Below are 17,354 nucleotides of genomic sequence, written 5' to 3'. Positions count from 1 at the left end.
CCCCCAGTATTAATTAGTATCTCCAATCTAATTAAATTAATTAATTAAATAAAAATAAAACACGGCTATGGGTTTTCATCCGCCGCCTTAAAGACGAACAGCGGCTGGTGGAGTCCCAGTGCCACAGGGCGGCCGGTGGGGACCCACCTCCACCACAGCGGCGCAAGTGGAGGCAGCTGGAGGAGCGCCAGCGGCTGCGCAGACAGTACAGGCGGGGAGGCAGGACGCTGGAGCAGTACTGGAGCGCTGCCCAGCGCTGCATCGTAAATTTTGAATAGTAGGCCTTGTTTTAAAATCGTTGGGTTTTGTTTTTTGTTGCTAATTTTAGTTGTATTTACCTCATTTTGAATGAAAAGTTAATAAAATGCTGTTGTTGATGTGGATCTTGTTGTTGTGTTGTTTGTTTGCATAGTGATTATGAGGATTGCACTTTAAGGTGCCCACTGGTTTCTTTAACCGTGGCTCTTTTTACGAGCAGGGAGGAAGTTCTGTGTGAGATCTCCTTCCTTTGTGGAGATGTCGACGGGCAATATTTTTAACAACAGCAGGTTGCGTGTCTTCCGACAGTTGTCACAGCCTTGAATGCGCGATGAAGATTGTAACTCTGCGCACCCCAATTGAAAACTAAAACCAACATTTAAATTTGGTATTCCTTTTGCAGCCACGTGCATTTATCTAACCTGCTGTCCCCTCCACAAGCACAAGGCATGCATGAATTAATTGAAGTCATCTCCGATTCTGTGTGGGCCGCGATCTTGTTAATGACTGAAATACGTCATGAAGCTTTTCATTGAATTCCATTTGATTTGTATAGGCCTAATATCGAAAAACTTGCACAAGATTTGATCTTTTTTTGCATCTTAACTCCCACGGTAACATAGGCTACACATTGCATTTGCTGGTTTTCTGGTGCTGTGCTGTCTTTGCGATGCGCATCTCCGCTTCACTTTGACAGCATTCTCAGTGGTTTAAGGTAAAACAAATTGAGGCAATTGTCACAAAAACAAATAGCATCCGTTTTACACTGCCAAATGAAATATTGGCTACACAACGAGCCCCTCGTCAGCCCTCATCATCAGTAAATTTCTGAGTGGGTGCGATCAGTCTTGCTTGACTTGCGTGTTGGAATGTCTCTCTCTTGGGCATTTGTAGCTGGTGCAGCCCTATTATTGCATGGCGAGCTGTCCACGCGTGTGGTGCTGAAATCGCGTGTCGGAATGGTGGTATGTTGAAAAGAAAAAATCATACCGCCATTCCGACAAAAGAAAAAATGAAATTCGGAATGACGGGACGTTTCATTTCTTAAAAAAATGTCACCATTCCGACAATTGAACGTCAATGTCGGAATGTCGGTATGTCGGAATGGCAGCATGTAACCCAAAGACACGGATACCTGAATGCTAACAGAGCTAACATTACAACAAGACACGGATAGCTGAATGCTAACAGAGCTAACATTACAACAAAGACATGGATACCTGAATGCTAACAGAGCTAACATTACAACAAAGACACGGATACCTAAATGCTAACAGAGCTAACATTACAACAAAGACACGGATACCTGAATGCTAACAGAGCTAACATTACAACAAGACACGGATAGCTGAATGCTAACAGAGCTAACATTACAACAAAGACATGGATACCTGAATGCTAACAGAGCTAACATTACAACAAAGACACGGATACCTGAATGCTAACAGAGCTAACATTACAACAAAGACACGGATACCTAAATGCTAACAGAACTAACATTACAACAAAGACACGGATACCTGAATGCTAACAGAGCTAACATTACAACAAAGACATGGATACCTGAATGCTAACAGAGCTAACATTACAACAAAGACATGGATACCTAAATGCTAACAGAACTAACATTACAACAAAGACATGGATACCTGAATGCTAACAGAGCTAACATTACAACAAAGACACGGATACCTGAATGCTAACAGAGCTAACATTACAACAAAGACACGGATACCTAAATGCTAACAGAACTAACATTACAACAAAGACACGGATACCTAAATGCTAACATTACAACAAAGACACGGATACCTGAATGCTAACATTACAAACAAAGACACGGATACCTAAATGCTAACAGAGCTAACATTACAAAAAAGAAACGGATACCTGAATGCTAACATAATATTTTTTAATTAAAACATCTACTTAAAGGCAGATAACCAAAGCCAAACCAAATGTTTTCATCTCGAGTGTAAAAATAAAGAATCGAAGTTCTGTATAAGACGACATTGAGTTAAACGTATTGTCCCTGAATCGTACCCCATCATCAGAATATACCAAAAACATGACCAAAAGAGCATTTTATGCTTCGAGTCGTTTCCCTGGATTCTTTGTGCAGAGCTCGTTAGTTGGACTCTGAGCATTTTCACAACCTAACACTCAAACCTGCATCTGAATAACGAAGCCTCTGCTTTGCTTCCCTGCTGCTCACGCTACGCCTTCTGTGTCGACACGGTGTAAAAGGATAATGTGCTTTCCCTTTCATGTTGCACTCCCCACTATGTGCACACACACACACACACACACACACACACACACACACATATCCACGGCCACATGTCATCACCATGAATCACAGGAGGGAGAATCAGTCGTGCAAATCTCTGAAAACTCTTTGGTTTTCATCTCACCGTAATTAAGATGTGAAGTGATACAGAAGCTAAGTGTTTCAATAAAAAGTCCCCTCGTGAATCAGAACAGAGAAAAAGAAGCATTACTGGATATACGATGCAACCAAAAGGCACTCAGAGGTAGGTAGGTAGGTGTTAAAAGAGAAAGCGTGTGTTAATATTAAACCCAACTTCAAAGTAAAACACGTTTAATTGGTTTTCTTTAGTGTCTCCACCACATTCGTGTGTTTTTATTGGACTCTTCATCCTGTTTTACTGTTGCTTTGAGGGCGGCTCAAACTGTCTTTTCACATTAAATAATTACAGCAGATACTTTGTGCCTGAGAGTTTGCATTCATGGATGTGAGGAGGAGGAGATTCTCCATTCAAGTTAATTTATTTGAACTAGAAACTGCAAAACAGCAGTGAGAATGCTTATGAGCTGAATGGGGATAGCTGACCATGCTAAAAAAGCTGAAAATAGTCCAATTATAGCAGTAAAAACTGTTGCTAAGGTATTGGTTGAAGGGATTTTGTGATTTTTGTGTACTACCAAACTTAACATAGGTATCATTTGTTTCTCTAAGTAAACTGTATGTAAGTTAGAGGAATTTGAGGAAAAAAAACTGTGCTCATTCATAAAAATCAAGAAGGAGCAAAATGTTCATGTTTTTGAAACTGTCACATTTCAAAATTGGCTGAAGATTTGAAAAAGCTGAAACAATTAGATAATAGCTGAATGTCTTGTGACCCATTTAAAGTTTGAATGGTGTCTCCAGCTGAAAGCATGCAGAAATAGTCAGGTTGGAAAGAGGAAGATGATTTGGAAGAGCTGAAAGCAGTTTCCATTCATTTGAATGACGGGAAAATTTGAATAAAAGTTGAATATCTTGAAAAGTGTAAAAGTTAAATGATAGAAGGAATCTGCTGAAAGAGCTGAACGTTTTGAGAACAAAATTGTAGAAATAGCTGAAAGTATGCAGGAGTAGTTAGGTGCCGAAAACTGGCGGAATAATAAAAAAGAGAAACAGGAACTTAATTAACAGAGGAGGACGTTATCAGAACCAGAGGTGGGTAGTAACAAGTCACATTTACTTGAGTAAGTTTTTGAAAACATTATACTTCTAGGAGTAGTTTTAAATCTCTATACTTTTTACTTTTCCTTGAGTAGATGTGTGCAGCAGAAACTGTCCTCTTACTCCGCTACATTAGGCTACAATGAGCTGGTTACTTCTCTTCTTACCTCTTTGGTATTCTACGCCTCATTATTTTTATCCCCCCGCGTACGCCTCATTTTAATGTTTTATTCTGACAGAGAGAGAGACTTCCGCCAAAGGCTCTACCACCTGACTGTGTTCCACCAATCAGACGCAGCCGTGCAGTCTGGTCACGTGACCGTACTCGATCTCAGCGGCGGGACGGGTTAGCTTTAGCATTAGCAGTCGTAGCAAACAAACAAAGAAACAGATGAAAAATGTCAGAACCAACGGTGGGAAATGAAGACGCAGACGAGGCCTCATACTGAAAGCATGTTTACCTTACAAAGAGTGAGAAACAGCAGCTACATTATGTGTCTTCTGTGTCAACCAAAACAAACGCACATTTCAGCAGAAACTCAACATCTAACTTGAGGAAACATGTAGCGCTAAGTTTCCTAAACTCGTTTTTCCCCCATGGATAGGTGAATGTTTGTTTTTTAGGTTCCATATGGGTTACATGTGTTTTAAACATTTCCTAAGTCTCTTTTATTTTTTATTGAAGTTCTTGAATTTACCTGGATTATTTTAATATAAGCTATTTTGTAATTAATTAATTAATTTTAATGTATTTTATCAATTGGATGAACTCTAATTGGCCTAAAGATGATTATTTAGTATTTTTGTCTGTCTGATTGAATGCTTGTGTTAACAAATAAATCAGACGTTACTCAACAGTTACTCAGTACTCGAGTAGATTTTTCACCGAGCACCTTTTTACTCTTAAGTAATTATTTGGATTAGTACTTTTTACTTTTACTTGAGTACAATTTTTGGCTGCTCTGCCCACCTCTGAGCCCCTTTTATTCTTTACACTGGAAAACTGAGATGGAACCTCTAACTAGGACTCGAGCAACATGGAAACTTGTTTTTATTCTCATTGTGTTGCTTTTTACTGTTACCAGCATTTTCTTTTCTTATTCGAGACTAATCGGAGGGCTTGTCGCTGCGCTCGTCCATGTTTTCACTTCATTTATGATGGAAACGCGGCAGTTGAATGGAGATGAATTAAATATGACATAAAAATATGGAAATGAGACGGGTCGTTAACATGTGATGATCTCTACAGACGACAGGCAGTAAATTAAACACAGAAATATCTATTTTTGGGTGAAAACTGGGGTTTCGTCTTATTTTGTTTTATATTTTACAGAAAAACGCAATCTTACATGAAACTAATCACAAGGAAATACAAAAATTGATTAATTTAAGCTAATTTAGATATGAATTCACTCCCACATCTGTCTTCAAAACGCTGCCCTGAAATTCATGTCCAGTTTCTATTTTATTAGAAGATCAACTCCACCTACAGACCCAGAAATCAAAGCATTGGCAAATCAAATTTCTGCAACTTAAACATACACAGCAGCTCATTTGCTGTACATGGTTTGCAGCCTATTTAAGGGATGACTCATCCCTGAACCTCTTTCAGGTCATAATTTCCCCAGAGAACACTCCGGGCCACTCATGGCCACGTGTATTGACAATTTTGAGTTTGGATATTGATGGTCCCCAGAGACAGAGGAGGCTTTTGTTTCAGGTGAAACGTGACATTTTCAGGCTGAAATGTACAATTCGGACAAAGCAAGCCAACAAAAGAGCTTCCTTCTTCTGCCACAAAGTATCGCAGCCAATAAGTAGGGCGCTTTGTGTGAATATATGAAGAAATTAAGTCATAAAACAAGGTGTAATGATTAGTTCATGCTGCTTTCTGTGCCGTGTCAAATTTACATTATTCCTCTAATAAACTTACATTATGAGACATGGTATCATCGAAAAAGGTTCTTTATAATCAACACTAGGGCTGGGCAACGATTAAATTCTTTAATCTAATTAATCACATGATTTCCCTGATTAATCACGATTAATCTTATTTGTACGCAAAATCCAAAAATGAATCCAAAAGTAGTGTATAGCTTTTAGCATTTAGCTTTATTTTAAATGTGCTGCCATATGAATGAAAGCGCCATAACATTTGTTGTGCAAACACACTTTTAACATCAGCATCTTTCTGTAGTTTTTATGTAGAAGCCTCGCTCCACTGTCTGTTTCCTTGAATGACTTGCTGCTATCAGTTGTGTGTTTTGCCTTTAAGTGATATTTTAGACTGGAACTACTACGCTGAGAAGACAATTCAACTTGGCAGTGTTTACAGATGACTTTGGTTCTGTCGACTCCGCCGTCTGGAAGAACTTTAAAATGAAAATGGCCGAGTAAAAGTTCCGTACCCTTCTCCATGTTTGGTGGATCCGCCGATTACTTTCTTTTCCTGTTCCACAGCAGACAGCAGCAGACTTTTACAAAATAAAAGCCTGTGAGCGACAGACTTTTACAAAATAAAAGCCTGTGAGCGACAGACTTTTACAAAATAAAAGCCTGAGCAACAGACTTTTACAAAATAAAAGCCTGTGAGCAACAGACTTTTACAAAATAAAAGCCTGTGAGAAACAGACTTTTACAAAAAAAAAGCCAAAATATAAACCCGGTTCGAGTCCCGCATTGGATAGTCCTGTGCTGCGTGTTGTTCCCCCTCTCTCTTCCCCCTGCTTCCTGTCTCTCTGAACTTTCCATTAAAGGCACAAAAGCCTCAAAAAATAATAAATTTAAAAAAACAAAAAACTAATGCACGATTAAATATGTATCGGCGTTGAATAATTATCGCGTTAACGCGATAATAACGAGTTAACTGGCCCAGCCCTAATCAACACGTAATAAAGTTTTAACAATGATCCAAAAATCAACCAGTTTACGGAAGGATGTTACTGCTGAAACACAAAAACTGATTAACGTTAAATAGGATTTAAACTGTATTTAATGGATCCGTCACATCACAACCTCCCCCTCTGCCCTGTTTGTTGCAGCCGACGGTTCACCAACACGTCCTGTGCTGCAGAGGACAGATTGGGAAACCGAATCACTGAGAATCTAACAAATGGAAAATAAAACCAACTCTCTTCTTCATGAGCTACTGTAGCTGCAGGCAGCTGATAAAATGTTCACCTGTCAGCTGCAACACACAGAACTACACAGGAAGTCCTGCTGGCGCCCATCCTAATTGTATTCTTTAAGGATGTTTTAACCTTTATCCACACCTCTGTAATTAATCAGATCAGTCTCTCTTTCCACAGGCCTTGAAGTTAGCTTTAATTATAGCCCTTCTGTAGAAGTCTCCTCTTGATCCGGATGCTTTAACCAACCACAGACCTATATCTAACCTTTCTTTTATCTCTAAAGTCTTTAGACAAAGTTGTTTAAAATGACTAACTACCCATTTGCAGAATAATGGCCGATATAAAGAGTTTGGCTGTGTTCGAAACCGCCTACTTCTCCTACTTCTCCTACTACTCCTACTAACTTTAACTGTTTTTAAGTTCCCGGATGCATACTAGATTCTCCGAAATGTTGGGTATGCATCATGAGGTTACTACTCATACTCAAACTACCCAAGATGCAACGTAACGTGACGTTTCCGATCGTCATTTCCTCTCAAAACGGCAGTTTCAAGCTAGCTATAACGAGGGTAGGTTCCAGGGGCGCCGAACAGGGGGGTAAAAGGAGAAGGATTCTATGGGCCCATGATTAAGAGGGGCCCAGAGAGGCCCTAATAAAATTATAATACTGGCAAAAAATAATATGACACTAAGTTATTAACTAACTTATAATCACAAATATATTTTATTTACAATTTACTGGTAACAATAACTTTATTTGTTTTGGAAACATTACGTTTATGTTTTGTATTTTTCAGGTAGCCTAATTTAGAGTTTAGAATCAGAGTATCAGTGTTGCAGCAAATAAATTAATTCCATTGGATTCCTTGTGCTCAGTGTTTACCTACCTCAGCTGTCATATGTTTCTTTTTTCACAAATATGGGAACGATAGTCAGAAATACCATTAAAATGCATAGTTTTATGTAAAATAGCATCACAAATTTTCACCGACCTCCTGGCCGGCTGTTTGAGGGGCCCAGTAAAAATTATTTTCATGGGGCCCAAAATCCCTAGCGGCGCCCCTGGTAGGTTCACTTCCTGTTTTCAAAACAAAAGCACCAATTGTATAGTGATGGCTTTCCTTATGATAAAAGGCAACGGGTATTTTATTTTGTGAAAATAACCGGAAGTGCGTTGCTCACTGCGGCTAGCTTTAGTAGCGCTGAATTCGTGGGAACAAAATTGTAACCAGCCGTTATTTTGTCAGGTTTTCAACACGTTGGGGATCTAAACGACTACTTTCTCACCTGAAAATGTTTCAAATGTTGCTAAAGTTTGCAGAGTTTAGAGCTTAAGAGAAATCAGCTTCAGGCCGGCTGATTTCGGCTCGGGCAGGAGCCAAATGCATTGTGGGTAAACGCTCTGCATACTGTCTGATCGATGAGTATGTAGTATGTAGTATGTAGTATGCAGTATGTAGTATGCAGTATGCAGTATGCAGTATGCAGTATGTAGTATGCAGTATGCAGTATGCAGTATGCAGTATGTAGTATGTAGTATGTAGTATGTAGTATGCAGTATGCAGTATGTAGTATGCAGGATGCTCATTTAACTGGTTTGAGTCATATTTATCTGATAGATTTCAGTTTGTGCATGTAAATGTTAGTTACGGCGTCCCACAGGGCTCTGAACTTGGACCAACCTATATGTACTTCTATTGGTCATAACATACCTTCCTTAAAGACACCTGACTAAATTAATCAGTTACTGAAGCTAGATGAATTTCTCTTTCTCTAATTTGATAGATAGATAGATAGATAGATAGATAGATAGATAGATAGATACTTTATTCATCCCAATTTAGGAAATTATTGTGTTGCAGCAGCATACAGTATAAAATATGTAAACAATAAAGGAAAAACAAGAAAATAGAATAAATAGAATAGAATTAGAATAGACATAGAATAAAAATAGAGAATAAACATTAACTATATACAAATCTACAGTATGAAGAGTAGGGTAAATAATAATAATAATAATAATAATAATAATAGTAATACTAATAATAATAATAATGAACATCAGTAAACTAAATAAAAATAGATTTGTACATTTAACAATAAAGGTAAAAATAAATTTAACTGAGCAGACTGAACCAATAAGAAATATAGGGTATATGGATAATTTACATTATATTGTACTACGATGATATTTGTGCAAATGTTATGTTAAGGTTAAATTAAGGTAGCTGGTTTTGGCCCGAAAAAAACCATCAGAGATTCATTTTCTAACCATGTAGTTACGCTTCATAGTGTTTCCCCGGCCTCCGGTACTACTGTGAGGAACCCTTAATGAATAAGAGCTTTAATCCACATTTTCAAAATACGGAGCATCTTTACGGAGCAGCGTTTCAGTCATCCAGGTCATGGCGATCCTAAGAGCTGACGAAGGACGAGTGGACTTGAAGAGGCTGAAAGCTGCATGTTCACCATGGAGACGGAACAGATGTTCAGCAGAAGGGTCAGAGTAAAATCAAGAAGTCAAGTCTGTGTAACATCTTTGAATATTTTAAGAATATGCACTTTTTGCCTGCTTTAAAATGCGACAGCTCCACTTTGTGTTCAAGTGTTTCTTTAGATGTGTTTTTAAAGTTTACAGAGTTTAGAGCTTAAGCGAAATCAGCTTCAGGCCGGCTGATTTCGGCTCGGGCAGGAGCACACCTGATTCACTGAAGGACTGTGTTCGAAACCGCATACTCCATACTCCATACTGCATACTCCATGCTGCATACTACATACTGAATACTGCATACTGCATACTAATCGATCAGACAGTATGCAGAGCGTTTACCCACAATGCATTTCGCTCCTGCCCGAGCCGAAATCAGCCGACCTGAAGCTGATTTCTCTTAAGCTCTAAACTCTGTAAACTTTAGCAACATTTGAAACATTTTCAGGTGAGAAAGTAGTCGTTTAGATCCCCAACGTGTTGAAAACCTGACAAAATACCGGCTGTTTACAATTTTGTTCCCACGAATTCGGCGCTACTAAAGCTAGCCGCAGTGAGCTAACGCACTTCCGGTTATTTTCACAAAATAAAATACCTGTTGCCTTTTATCATAGGGAAAGCCATTACGATACAATTGGTGCTTTTGTTTTGAAAACAGGAAGTGAACCTACCCTCGTTGCAGCTAGCTTGAAACGGCCGTTTTGACAGGAAATGACGATCGGCCACGTCACGTTACGTTGCATCTTGGGTAGTTTGAGTATGAGTAGTAACCTCATGATGCATACCCAACATTTAGGAGAATCTAGTATGCATCCGGGAACTTCTCGCTTACTCAAACTCGCATACTAACTCAAAAAGTTAGTAGGAGTAGTAGGAGTAGTATGCGGTTTCGAACACAGCCATGGTCTTAACCAGTTCAGTTGATTGAATGAAACCAGTCAGCTGTGCTGCTGCAGGGTCGGAACAAAAACCTGCAGCCACACCGGCCCTTTCACGGATCAGTTTGAGACCCCTGATCTCAGTGAATTTGTCACTGTAACTGTTTCCAAGCGGTGGAGCCATCTACCAGGGAGCAAAGCATAGATTCAGACAGTAAAAACTCCTGAAAAACACAGCAGTGTGTGGAACACTTGGCCCCCACAAGCACCAGATCTTTAACATAATCAAACGAGGAAAAGAACAGCTCCCCCTGCCACCATCTCTGAATGAACCGAAGCAGGTTCTGATGGAGAAACCATTGAAAACTCCCAGATTCGCTGTCCAAAATGTTTGACTCTGTTCCTGAATGTATTGAAGCAGCCATTGCTTCCCATTCTGAGTGTATAATCACTGGTATTACTCACCGAACACGGTCCTGGCCGGCACCGACTCCCGGTTGAGCCAGAAGGAGACCTGCGAGAGGATGACCGTCATGATGCAGGGCAGATACGTCTGGATCACAAAGTAGCCGATCTTCCTCTTCAGATGGAAGTGAGCCGTCATGACTGTGTATTCACCTGGCAGCAACACGGACATGTGTGTCAGCCGTGCACAATACTCTGTTTCATGCATTATAAACACATCGTGAAAGAGGAAAATCATGATTTATTGACCGCTCGACCTGTTCCTGATATAACTGAACATTCACCAGGCAGCACCAGGCTTTTATTGTGATATTTGGGTTAATGCTCGGCGGGCCTCGTGGCGTTTATAAGACATGTTTCCTGGAAATAAATAAAGAAACGAGGGCTGGATCAGTTCTGTATCTCACACCGAGAAACTTAACAAATCAGATTCTTCTTTTACTTCTGATTCAGTTGAATCCAAAGACTTTAATCTACATGCAGTGACCTGTGGAACCAGCAGCTGTTCTACCGAACATTTCAGGCGTGAAATACCAACGTTAGTGTGTGTGAGCGCGCTGTTCACACTGTACTAAACGCATGATAATCAGGCTCTTTATTCAACACCAACATCTCCATTTAAATTAGTGCGAGAGGAGGCTCATCAGTGGGAGTTGTGCATGGGTGCGTGCTTAATTTTGCAAGTCAATGAGTCAAAACATAAATGATTAAAAACTTAAATTATGATCAAATGTTCTGAACCACACTGGAAAAAAATCAAAGTCTTACCAAGTATATTTGTCTCATTTCTAGTCAAAATATCTCATTACACTTAATATAAGACACAACTACCTAACAAGTTCTATTTCAGCCAGATATAGGGACTCGTTTTAATACAATACATCTGGAATATCTTGTTAACGCGATAATAACGAGTTAACTCGCCCAGCCCTAGTTTTATCCCAAATGAGTGTAATTCAGCTGATAGAGAAGCAGTGTTGCTGTTCCCAACCTGACCACTAGGTGGTGTCTAACGAACAAACGGCCTCTTAAAGCTGCAGTCTGCAGGATTTGTTGTTGTCATACGTAAAGTCCTAATTTTTGGCATTTTAAGAGTTTACATGATCTATCAGAACGCTTGAAGTTGAAAACGGTGACCTCCGTAGTCGCAAAATGCAAGAAATGCTTATTTTTTAACCGAAAAATAAAAAGTTATTCAACTTCCTGTCCCGCCCCATCAAAACACATGAGAACTCGTGCACGTCTACGTGCACGCCAGATGCGCGTATACGACTAATCATTCATCAACTCACCTGTCATTTGCGATCATGGAAGACACAGTAAGTAGACTAGCCCGTAATGAAGTTCAATAGTCCAGATAAATAAGCGTGGGGACGAGCCTACCTCGTATCGCGCGTGCACAATCGGTGATTGACAGGCAGCAGAGCCCAGCTCGTAACCTGATTGGTTACCTTTTACCGGTCCGGTCTGCAATTTTGTAAACAAACCTGCTGGCTTTGGAGGGACCTAGCGGGACATATAGGGGACCTAGAGAACTCATTTTTTTTGTATTGGGGTATTTAATGTACTACTTTCAGAATCCCCGGACAGTTCCAGGCATTATGCTTGAAAAAGAGTTGCAGACTGCAGCTTTAAATGGAGGAGACACCTTCGCAGTTGTTAAACATTGTTGTTGTCATTAATCGTTGGGATAATTGAGCCACACAGCCCTGGGATTCCCAGACTCTGCTCACCTGTACTGGATTTAATGGTCTCCTTCCCGGCGGTCTGACCCACCAGGTCGTACTGGTTCAGTCTGGATCCGTCGGCCGCCACGTCCACCGACTGCGATGCGTTCCTCGTCCAGATGTACGTGACCTCGGCCTTGGTGTAGGCATCTGATTTTAGTCGGAAACGAAACACAGTGTTACGGACAGATTTGAGTTTGGGACTGATTGACATGCTTGGGTGGTGACGTGAGTAGATTGGGTCACGTGGTGATAATTTTGTATTTCACCTGGGCGCTGGGGAGATGGAAGGTTCAATCACTAGTATGAGATGACTGGGGAGGCCTACTTTTGCTGACCGCTTGCGTGGTCTACGCTACATCTTAAAGGGGAACTCCGGTATTTTCAACATTAAAGGATAACTGCGGTATTTTCAACATTAAGCCTCTTTTATGAGTCGTCTGCAATGTTTTAGAACCCCCCTCACCGCTTTTTTGATGTTTACTGCTGTCTCTGGTATTTGCCTAATTTTGATTCATCTCAACCTGCTTCAGAATGGCAAGTCATGCACATGTCTAGAAAGGTCCGTAAAAGCACCATAAAGGTCCGTTTTCAAAATCATCAACTCACCGGAGTGGTTACTGGTGTGCACTGGTAATCCATATCAAATTTCGTTGCGAAAAGTTGCTTCTGTCGTGTTTTATTTGGCAGCTCGTTCATGCTCGCACTATTTTCTTAGCGGTGGCGGAGTAATATCAACGAACATCCAGTACAAAATGTCAAATAAAACACGACAGAAGCAACTTTTCGCCACGAAATTTGATATGGATTACCAGTGCACACCAGTAACCACTCCGGTGAGTTGATGATTTTGAAAACGGACGTTTATGGTGCTTTTACGAACCTTTTTGGACATGCGCATGACTTGCCATTCTGAAGCAGGTAGAGAAGAATCAAAATTAGGCAAATACCGGAGACAGCAGTAAACATCAAAAAAAGCGGTGAGGGGGGTTCTAAAACACTGCAGACGACTCATAAAAGAGGCTTAATGTTGAAAATACCGCAGTTATCCTTTAAGCTTTAGTTTGCACAGCACTTTGGCACTTTACGCACGTTTTACACACCTGGCTTCTATCGCTATGTATGGATTTTAACGATTTCATTGATGGAATACTGTGACGTTTTAACCTTTGAAGCAAGACAAGTGAATAAACAAGCAAACGCAAATGTGGATCATCTGGAAGCTTATTTGCACAACCAGCGCGTCGGGCTCTACTTCCCCAGTTCAGCTGCTCGGCAACTAAAGCATTAGCTTGCTTAGCCGCCACTTCGCACAGATCAATACGCCGGTCGTTCATATTCAACACACACTCTGTTATTTAGCAGCAGAGACTTTGTTCTCGCTGAAATGTGTTTGATCAGGATTCATCTCCAAATTAACTCTGAACCAAAAACACGTGCTGTAAAACCCACCTTTGATCAAACGCTGCGCATTTCATCCCAGTTTCTGTTCAATAAATAATGACCAATGTAACGTGTCATGTGTTGTTTTTCATCTGAGGCTGGATTTACCTGGAAAACCTTCCAACTGAACGAGTGTGGGGCTTAGCTTTACTGGAGATGGATGCATAACGCTCCAGTTTCCCGTCTATTCAAAGAGCGAACAGACGGATGAAAGCATGAGCATCTTGTAAATCTGTTGACTTACAGCTGCCGAACTTCAGGGGACACGAATGTGAGTCCATGGGGAAGTCCTCCAGGTGCATGGGACACTCGGCCTGAACCGTTAACCTGAGAGGAAACACTTCATTCAAATCTAATTCATTCTGAAAAAATCTTCCAACAGTCATTTCTCTACGTTATGAGTTCACAGGCTTGAAGAAAACTCTGATATCAGATGCTGCTTCACGTCATGAACACCAACAAACACCTCCAGGTGAGATTTAAGAGATTGTGAAGTCATTGGATGTGTTCGAAACCGCATACTTCTCCTACTCCTCCTGCTAACTTTTTGAGTTAGTATGTGAGTTTGAGTAAGCAGAAGTTCCTGGATGCATACTAGATTCTCCTAAATGTTGGGTATGCATCATGAGGTTACTACTCATACTCAAACTACCCAAGATGCAACGTAACGTGACGTCGCCGATCGTCATTTCCTGTCAAAACGGCAGTTTCAAGCTAGCTACAACGAGGGTAGGTTCACTTCCTGTTTTCAAAACAAAAGCACCAATTGTATGGTAATGGCTTTCCCTATGATAAAAGGCAACGGGTATTTTATTTTGTGAAAATAACCGGAAGTGCGTTAGCTCACTGCGGCTAGCTTTAGTAGCGCCGAATTCGTGGGAACAAAATTGTAAACAGCCGGTATTTTGTCAGGTTTTCAACACGTTGGGGATCTAAACGACTACTTTCTCACCTGAAAATGTTTCAAATGTTGCTAAAGTTTACAGAGTTTAGAGCTTAAGAGAAATCAGCTTCAGGCCGGCTGATTTCGGCTCGGGCAGGAGCGAAATGCATTGTGGGTAAACGCTCTGCATACTGTCTGATCGATCAGTATGTAGTATGCAGTATGGTAGTATACAGTATGTAGTATGCAGTATGTAGTATGGAAGTAGTATGAATCTATAGCCTCTTTAGAATAAATCCATCCAGATTTGAGCAGTGTAACTATTGTAGTTTCCATACAGGATCGAGTTTAGAGCGATCAAAATGCAAAAAATGCAGTGAAATGGCCCTTTATGCCCATCCATTTAATGTAACAAAAGAACTTTCCTCTGGGGAATTTAGCTTTTATTGTTGTTAAGTTAGTTTCAATATTCTATCAGAAGGCTTTATCTAAAGAAAAAAACGTCCAATCCGCCAGATATATAAATATTCTGAGCTGTCGGATCAGTTGATTGATCAGCTAAGAGAATCGCGTCAGAGCAAAAAATCTAAATCTTACCAAGTATAATTGTCTCATTGAGTATCTCATTACACTTAATATGAGACACAACTGCCTAACAAGTTCTATTTCAGCCAGATATAGGGACTTGTTTGAAGACAATACATCTGGAATATCTTGTTAAACGAAAAAGTCTTAAAAACAAATCGTTTTGAATCGGATTTCATATGAAACAAGCTTATTTTGACATTTGAAGAGGTTTTTAAGCTAATTTCAAGATCACTTTTATCTCAAAAGTCCCAAATATCACATTTTATTTCAAGAAATCTGGACAAGCCGATTTTCACTAGTTCCATTGGCAGATTTTTTTTGCTTATTTCAAGCAAAAACGTCTTTTATTTGTTGTTTTTTTTAACTTGTTTTTGGAGGGGCATTTTTTCCAGTGCAGTGGAAGAAGTCTTGTGCCATCTGTAGAGATAAATCACCCACTCTGAGGTAACACAGTAGCTGCTTTCTTACTTTCACAGCCATCCACACAGAAGGAAACACAGTAATTAATGTTATATTGCATTCCTGCCAGAAGATCCCGTAAATCCTTCACAGCGGAGGCTTTATTCTCCAGGGAGGAGCAACACAAACACTAAGAACACCGCAGTGATCTGAGAAAGGCTGCGGGGGACAGACTGTAAATCGTGATGAGAACACCTCCAGGTAAAGAAAAAGCGAGCGAGGCTACCTCATGGTGTAGAGCAGCGTGCCGTCCTCCATGATCCGCAGCAGCTTGTTGGGCATGGTCATGTTGTGGGCCACGGATTTCTTCCCGTTGTGGAAGAAGGTGTCGGGGGTCCAGATCTTGCTGGCCATCAGGTTGTTGAGGGGCAGGATGTTCATCGGCCCGTGAAACTTCAGCCGCTCGTCCTTCCAGCTCTGACGGAAGAAGACGTCCACGGTGTACTCCTGGTGGGACATGAACCTGTGTGATCAATCTGTTCGATTAGCTTTTCTTTTCACGTTCAGGGTGTCGGGAATCATTTCTTTCTGCGCTCGTCCAGAGGAGCTTCTGTCCAGATTGAATTACAATTTAAGCTCCTTTCTCTATAGAAAATAATAGGGGTGTGCCAAAATATCGATATTAAGGGGCACTTTACACGGAAACGAAAACGGGTTAAAAACGCAAAACCTTTTTGCGGATGCACTATATCGTTTAGATGGAAACGGCGTTTTGGGGGCATGAAAACGCAAAAAAGTGAAACCGCCCTCCAGAGTGGAATTCTTGAAAACGCTCCACTGATCGTTTCCGTGTAAAGGTAGCCTAAGATATATCGCGATCAGGGCTCTAAATTAACACCCGCCAACCCGCCAAATGCGGGTGAAAGTTATTTTTGGCGTGTATTAAAAAAAACTCACTGGCCGGCTTGGCCGATGATAAATGAGGAACTTTACCATCTATTTCGCGGGACGCGAAATTATTATACACAGTCTATGCGCGGGACGCGCGAGCGCAGTTTCTATGGGAACGCATCTGCCGAGGCTGCCGTACTAGGGGAGCGGGAGTGGCTCACTCTTGGTTTGGAAATACGATAGACGCCGGTGCAAACACAAATACAGACGCAAACACGAACAAAATGTGGCGATGGTTGGGACAGCCGGCCGTGAAGAGAAAAGATATGCCTGCCAAAGGAGGGAAGGAGGATGATAATGAACCTCGCGAAACACGCCGGCCACACTTTGTGAGAAAAGGGAAAAATGGAACTGATTTAGACGGGTCCGAAGACAGTTCAGAGAGCTCGGACGATGTTTAAGCATTTCACAGTATCCCCCTCATAATTAGTCTCTGCACATAGTTTTGTGTTTAATTTTGTGCATTATCTGCACTAAAACATGGTTAGAAAGCTGTTAAATATTTAAATTTTTGTAGATTCAGGGTTCACATGAATATAAATCAGTTTTAAAGTTATTTTTTTATGTACAAAAAATGTGACCCTGAATAGTCTGTGAGGGTTGAGGAGTAATGAAATGTTAGAATAAGTTCTGTATGTGCATAAGTTTAATTATTGTAATTGCTTTAATTGGAT

The 17,354-nt window shown here is 40.6% G+C and overlaps 1 protein-coding gene across 1 annotated transcript in view; it reads right to left on the bottom strand.

Annotated features, from left to right (window-relative positions):
- Positions 1-17,354, bottom strand: part of gabra2a (gamma-aminobutyric acid type A receptor subunit alpha2a) — a 49,019-nt gene that overhangs the window by 7,460 nt on the left and 24,205 nt on the right. Inside the window, exons 5-9 of the mRNA XM_075448559.1 lie at positions 16,016-16,236; positions 14,104-14,186; positions 12,423-12,566; positions 10,690-10,842; positions 100-194 (exon numbers count right to left, since the gene is read on the bottom strand). Of these exons, the coding sequence (XP_075304674.1) occupies positions 100-194; positions 10,690-10,842; positions 12,423-12,566; positions 14,104-14,186; positions 16,016-16,236 (696 nt within the window). The remainder of the gene's footprint in view (positions 1-99; positions 195-10,689; positions 10,843-12,422; positions 12,567-14,103; positions 14,187-16,015; positions 16,237-17,354) is intronic.

Source organism: Odontesthes bonariensis, chromosome 17 (assembly GCF_027942865.1).
Source record: "Odontesthes bonariensis isolate fOdoBon6 chromosome 17, fOdoBon6.hap1, whole genome shotgun sequence".
Lineage (NCBI taxonomy): Eukaryota > Metazoa > Chordata > Actinopteri > Atheriniformes > Atherinopsidae > Odontesthes > Odontesthes bonariensis.
Note: the sequence above shows the minus strand (reverse complement) of the source record. Positions and strands in the feature narration are given on the sequence as shown.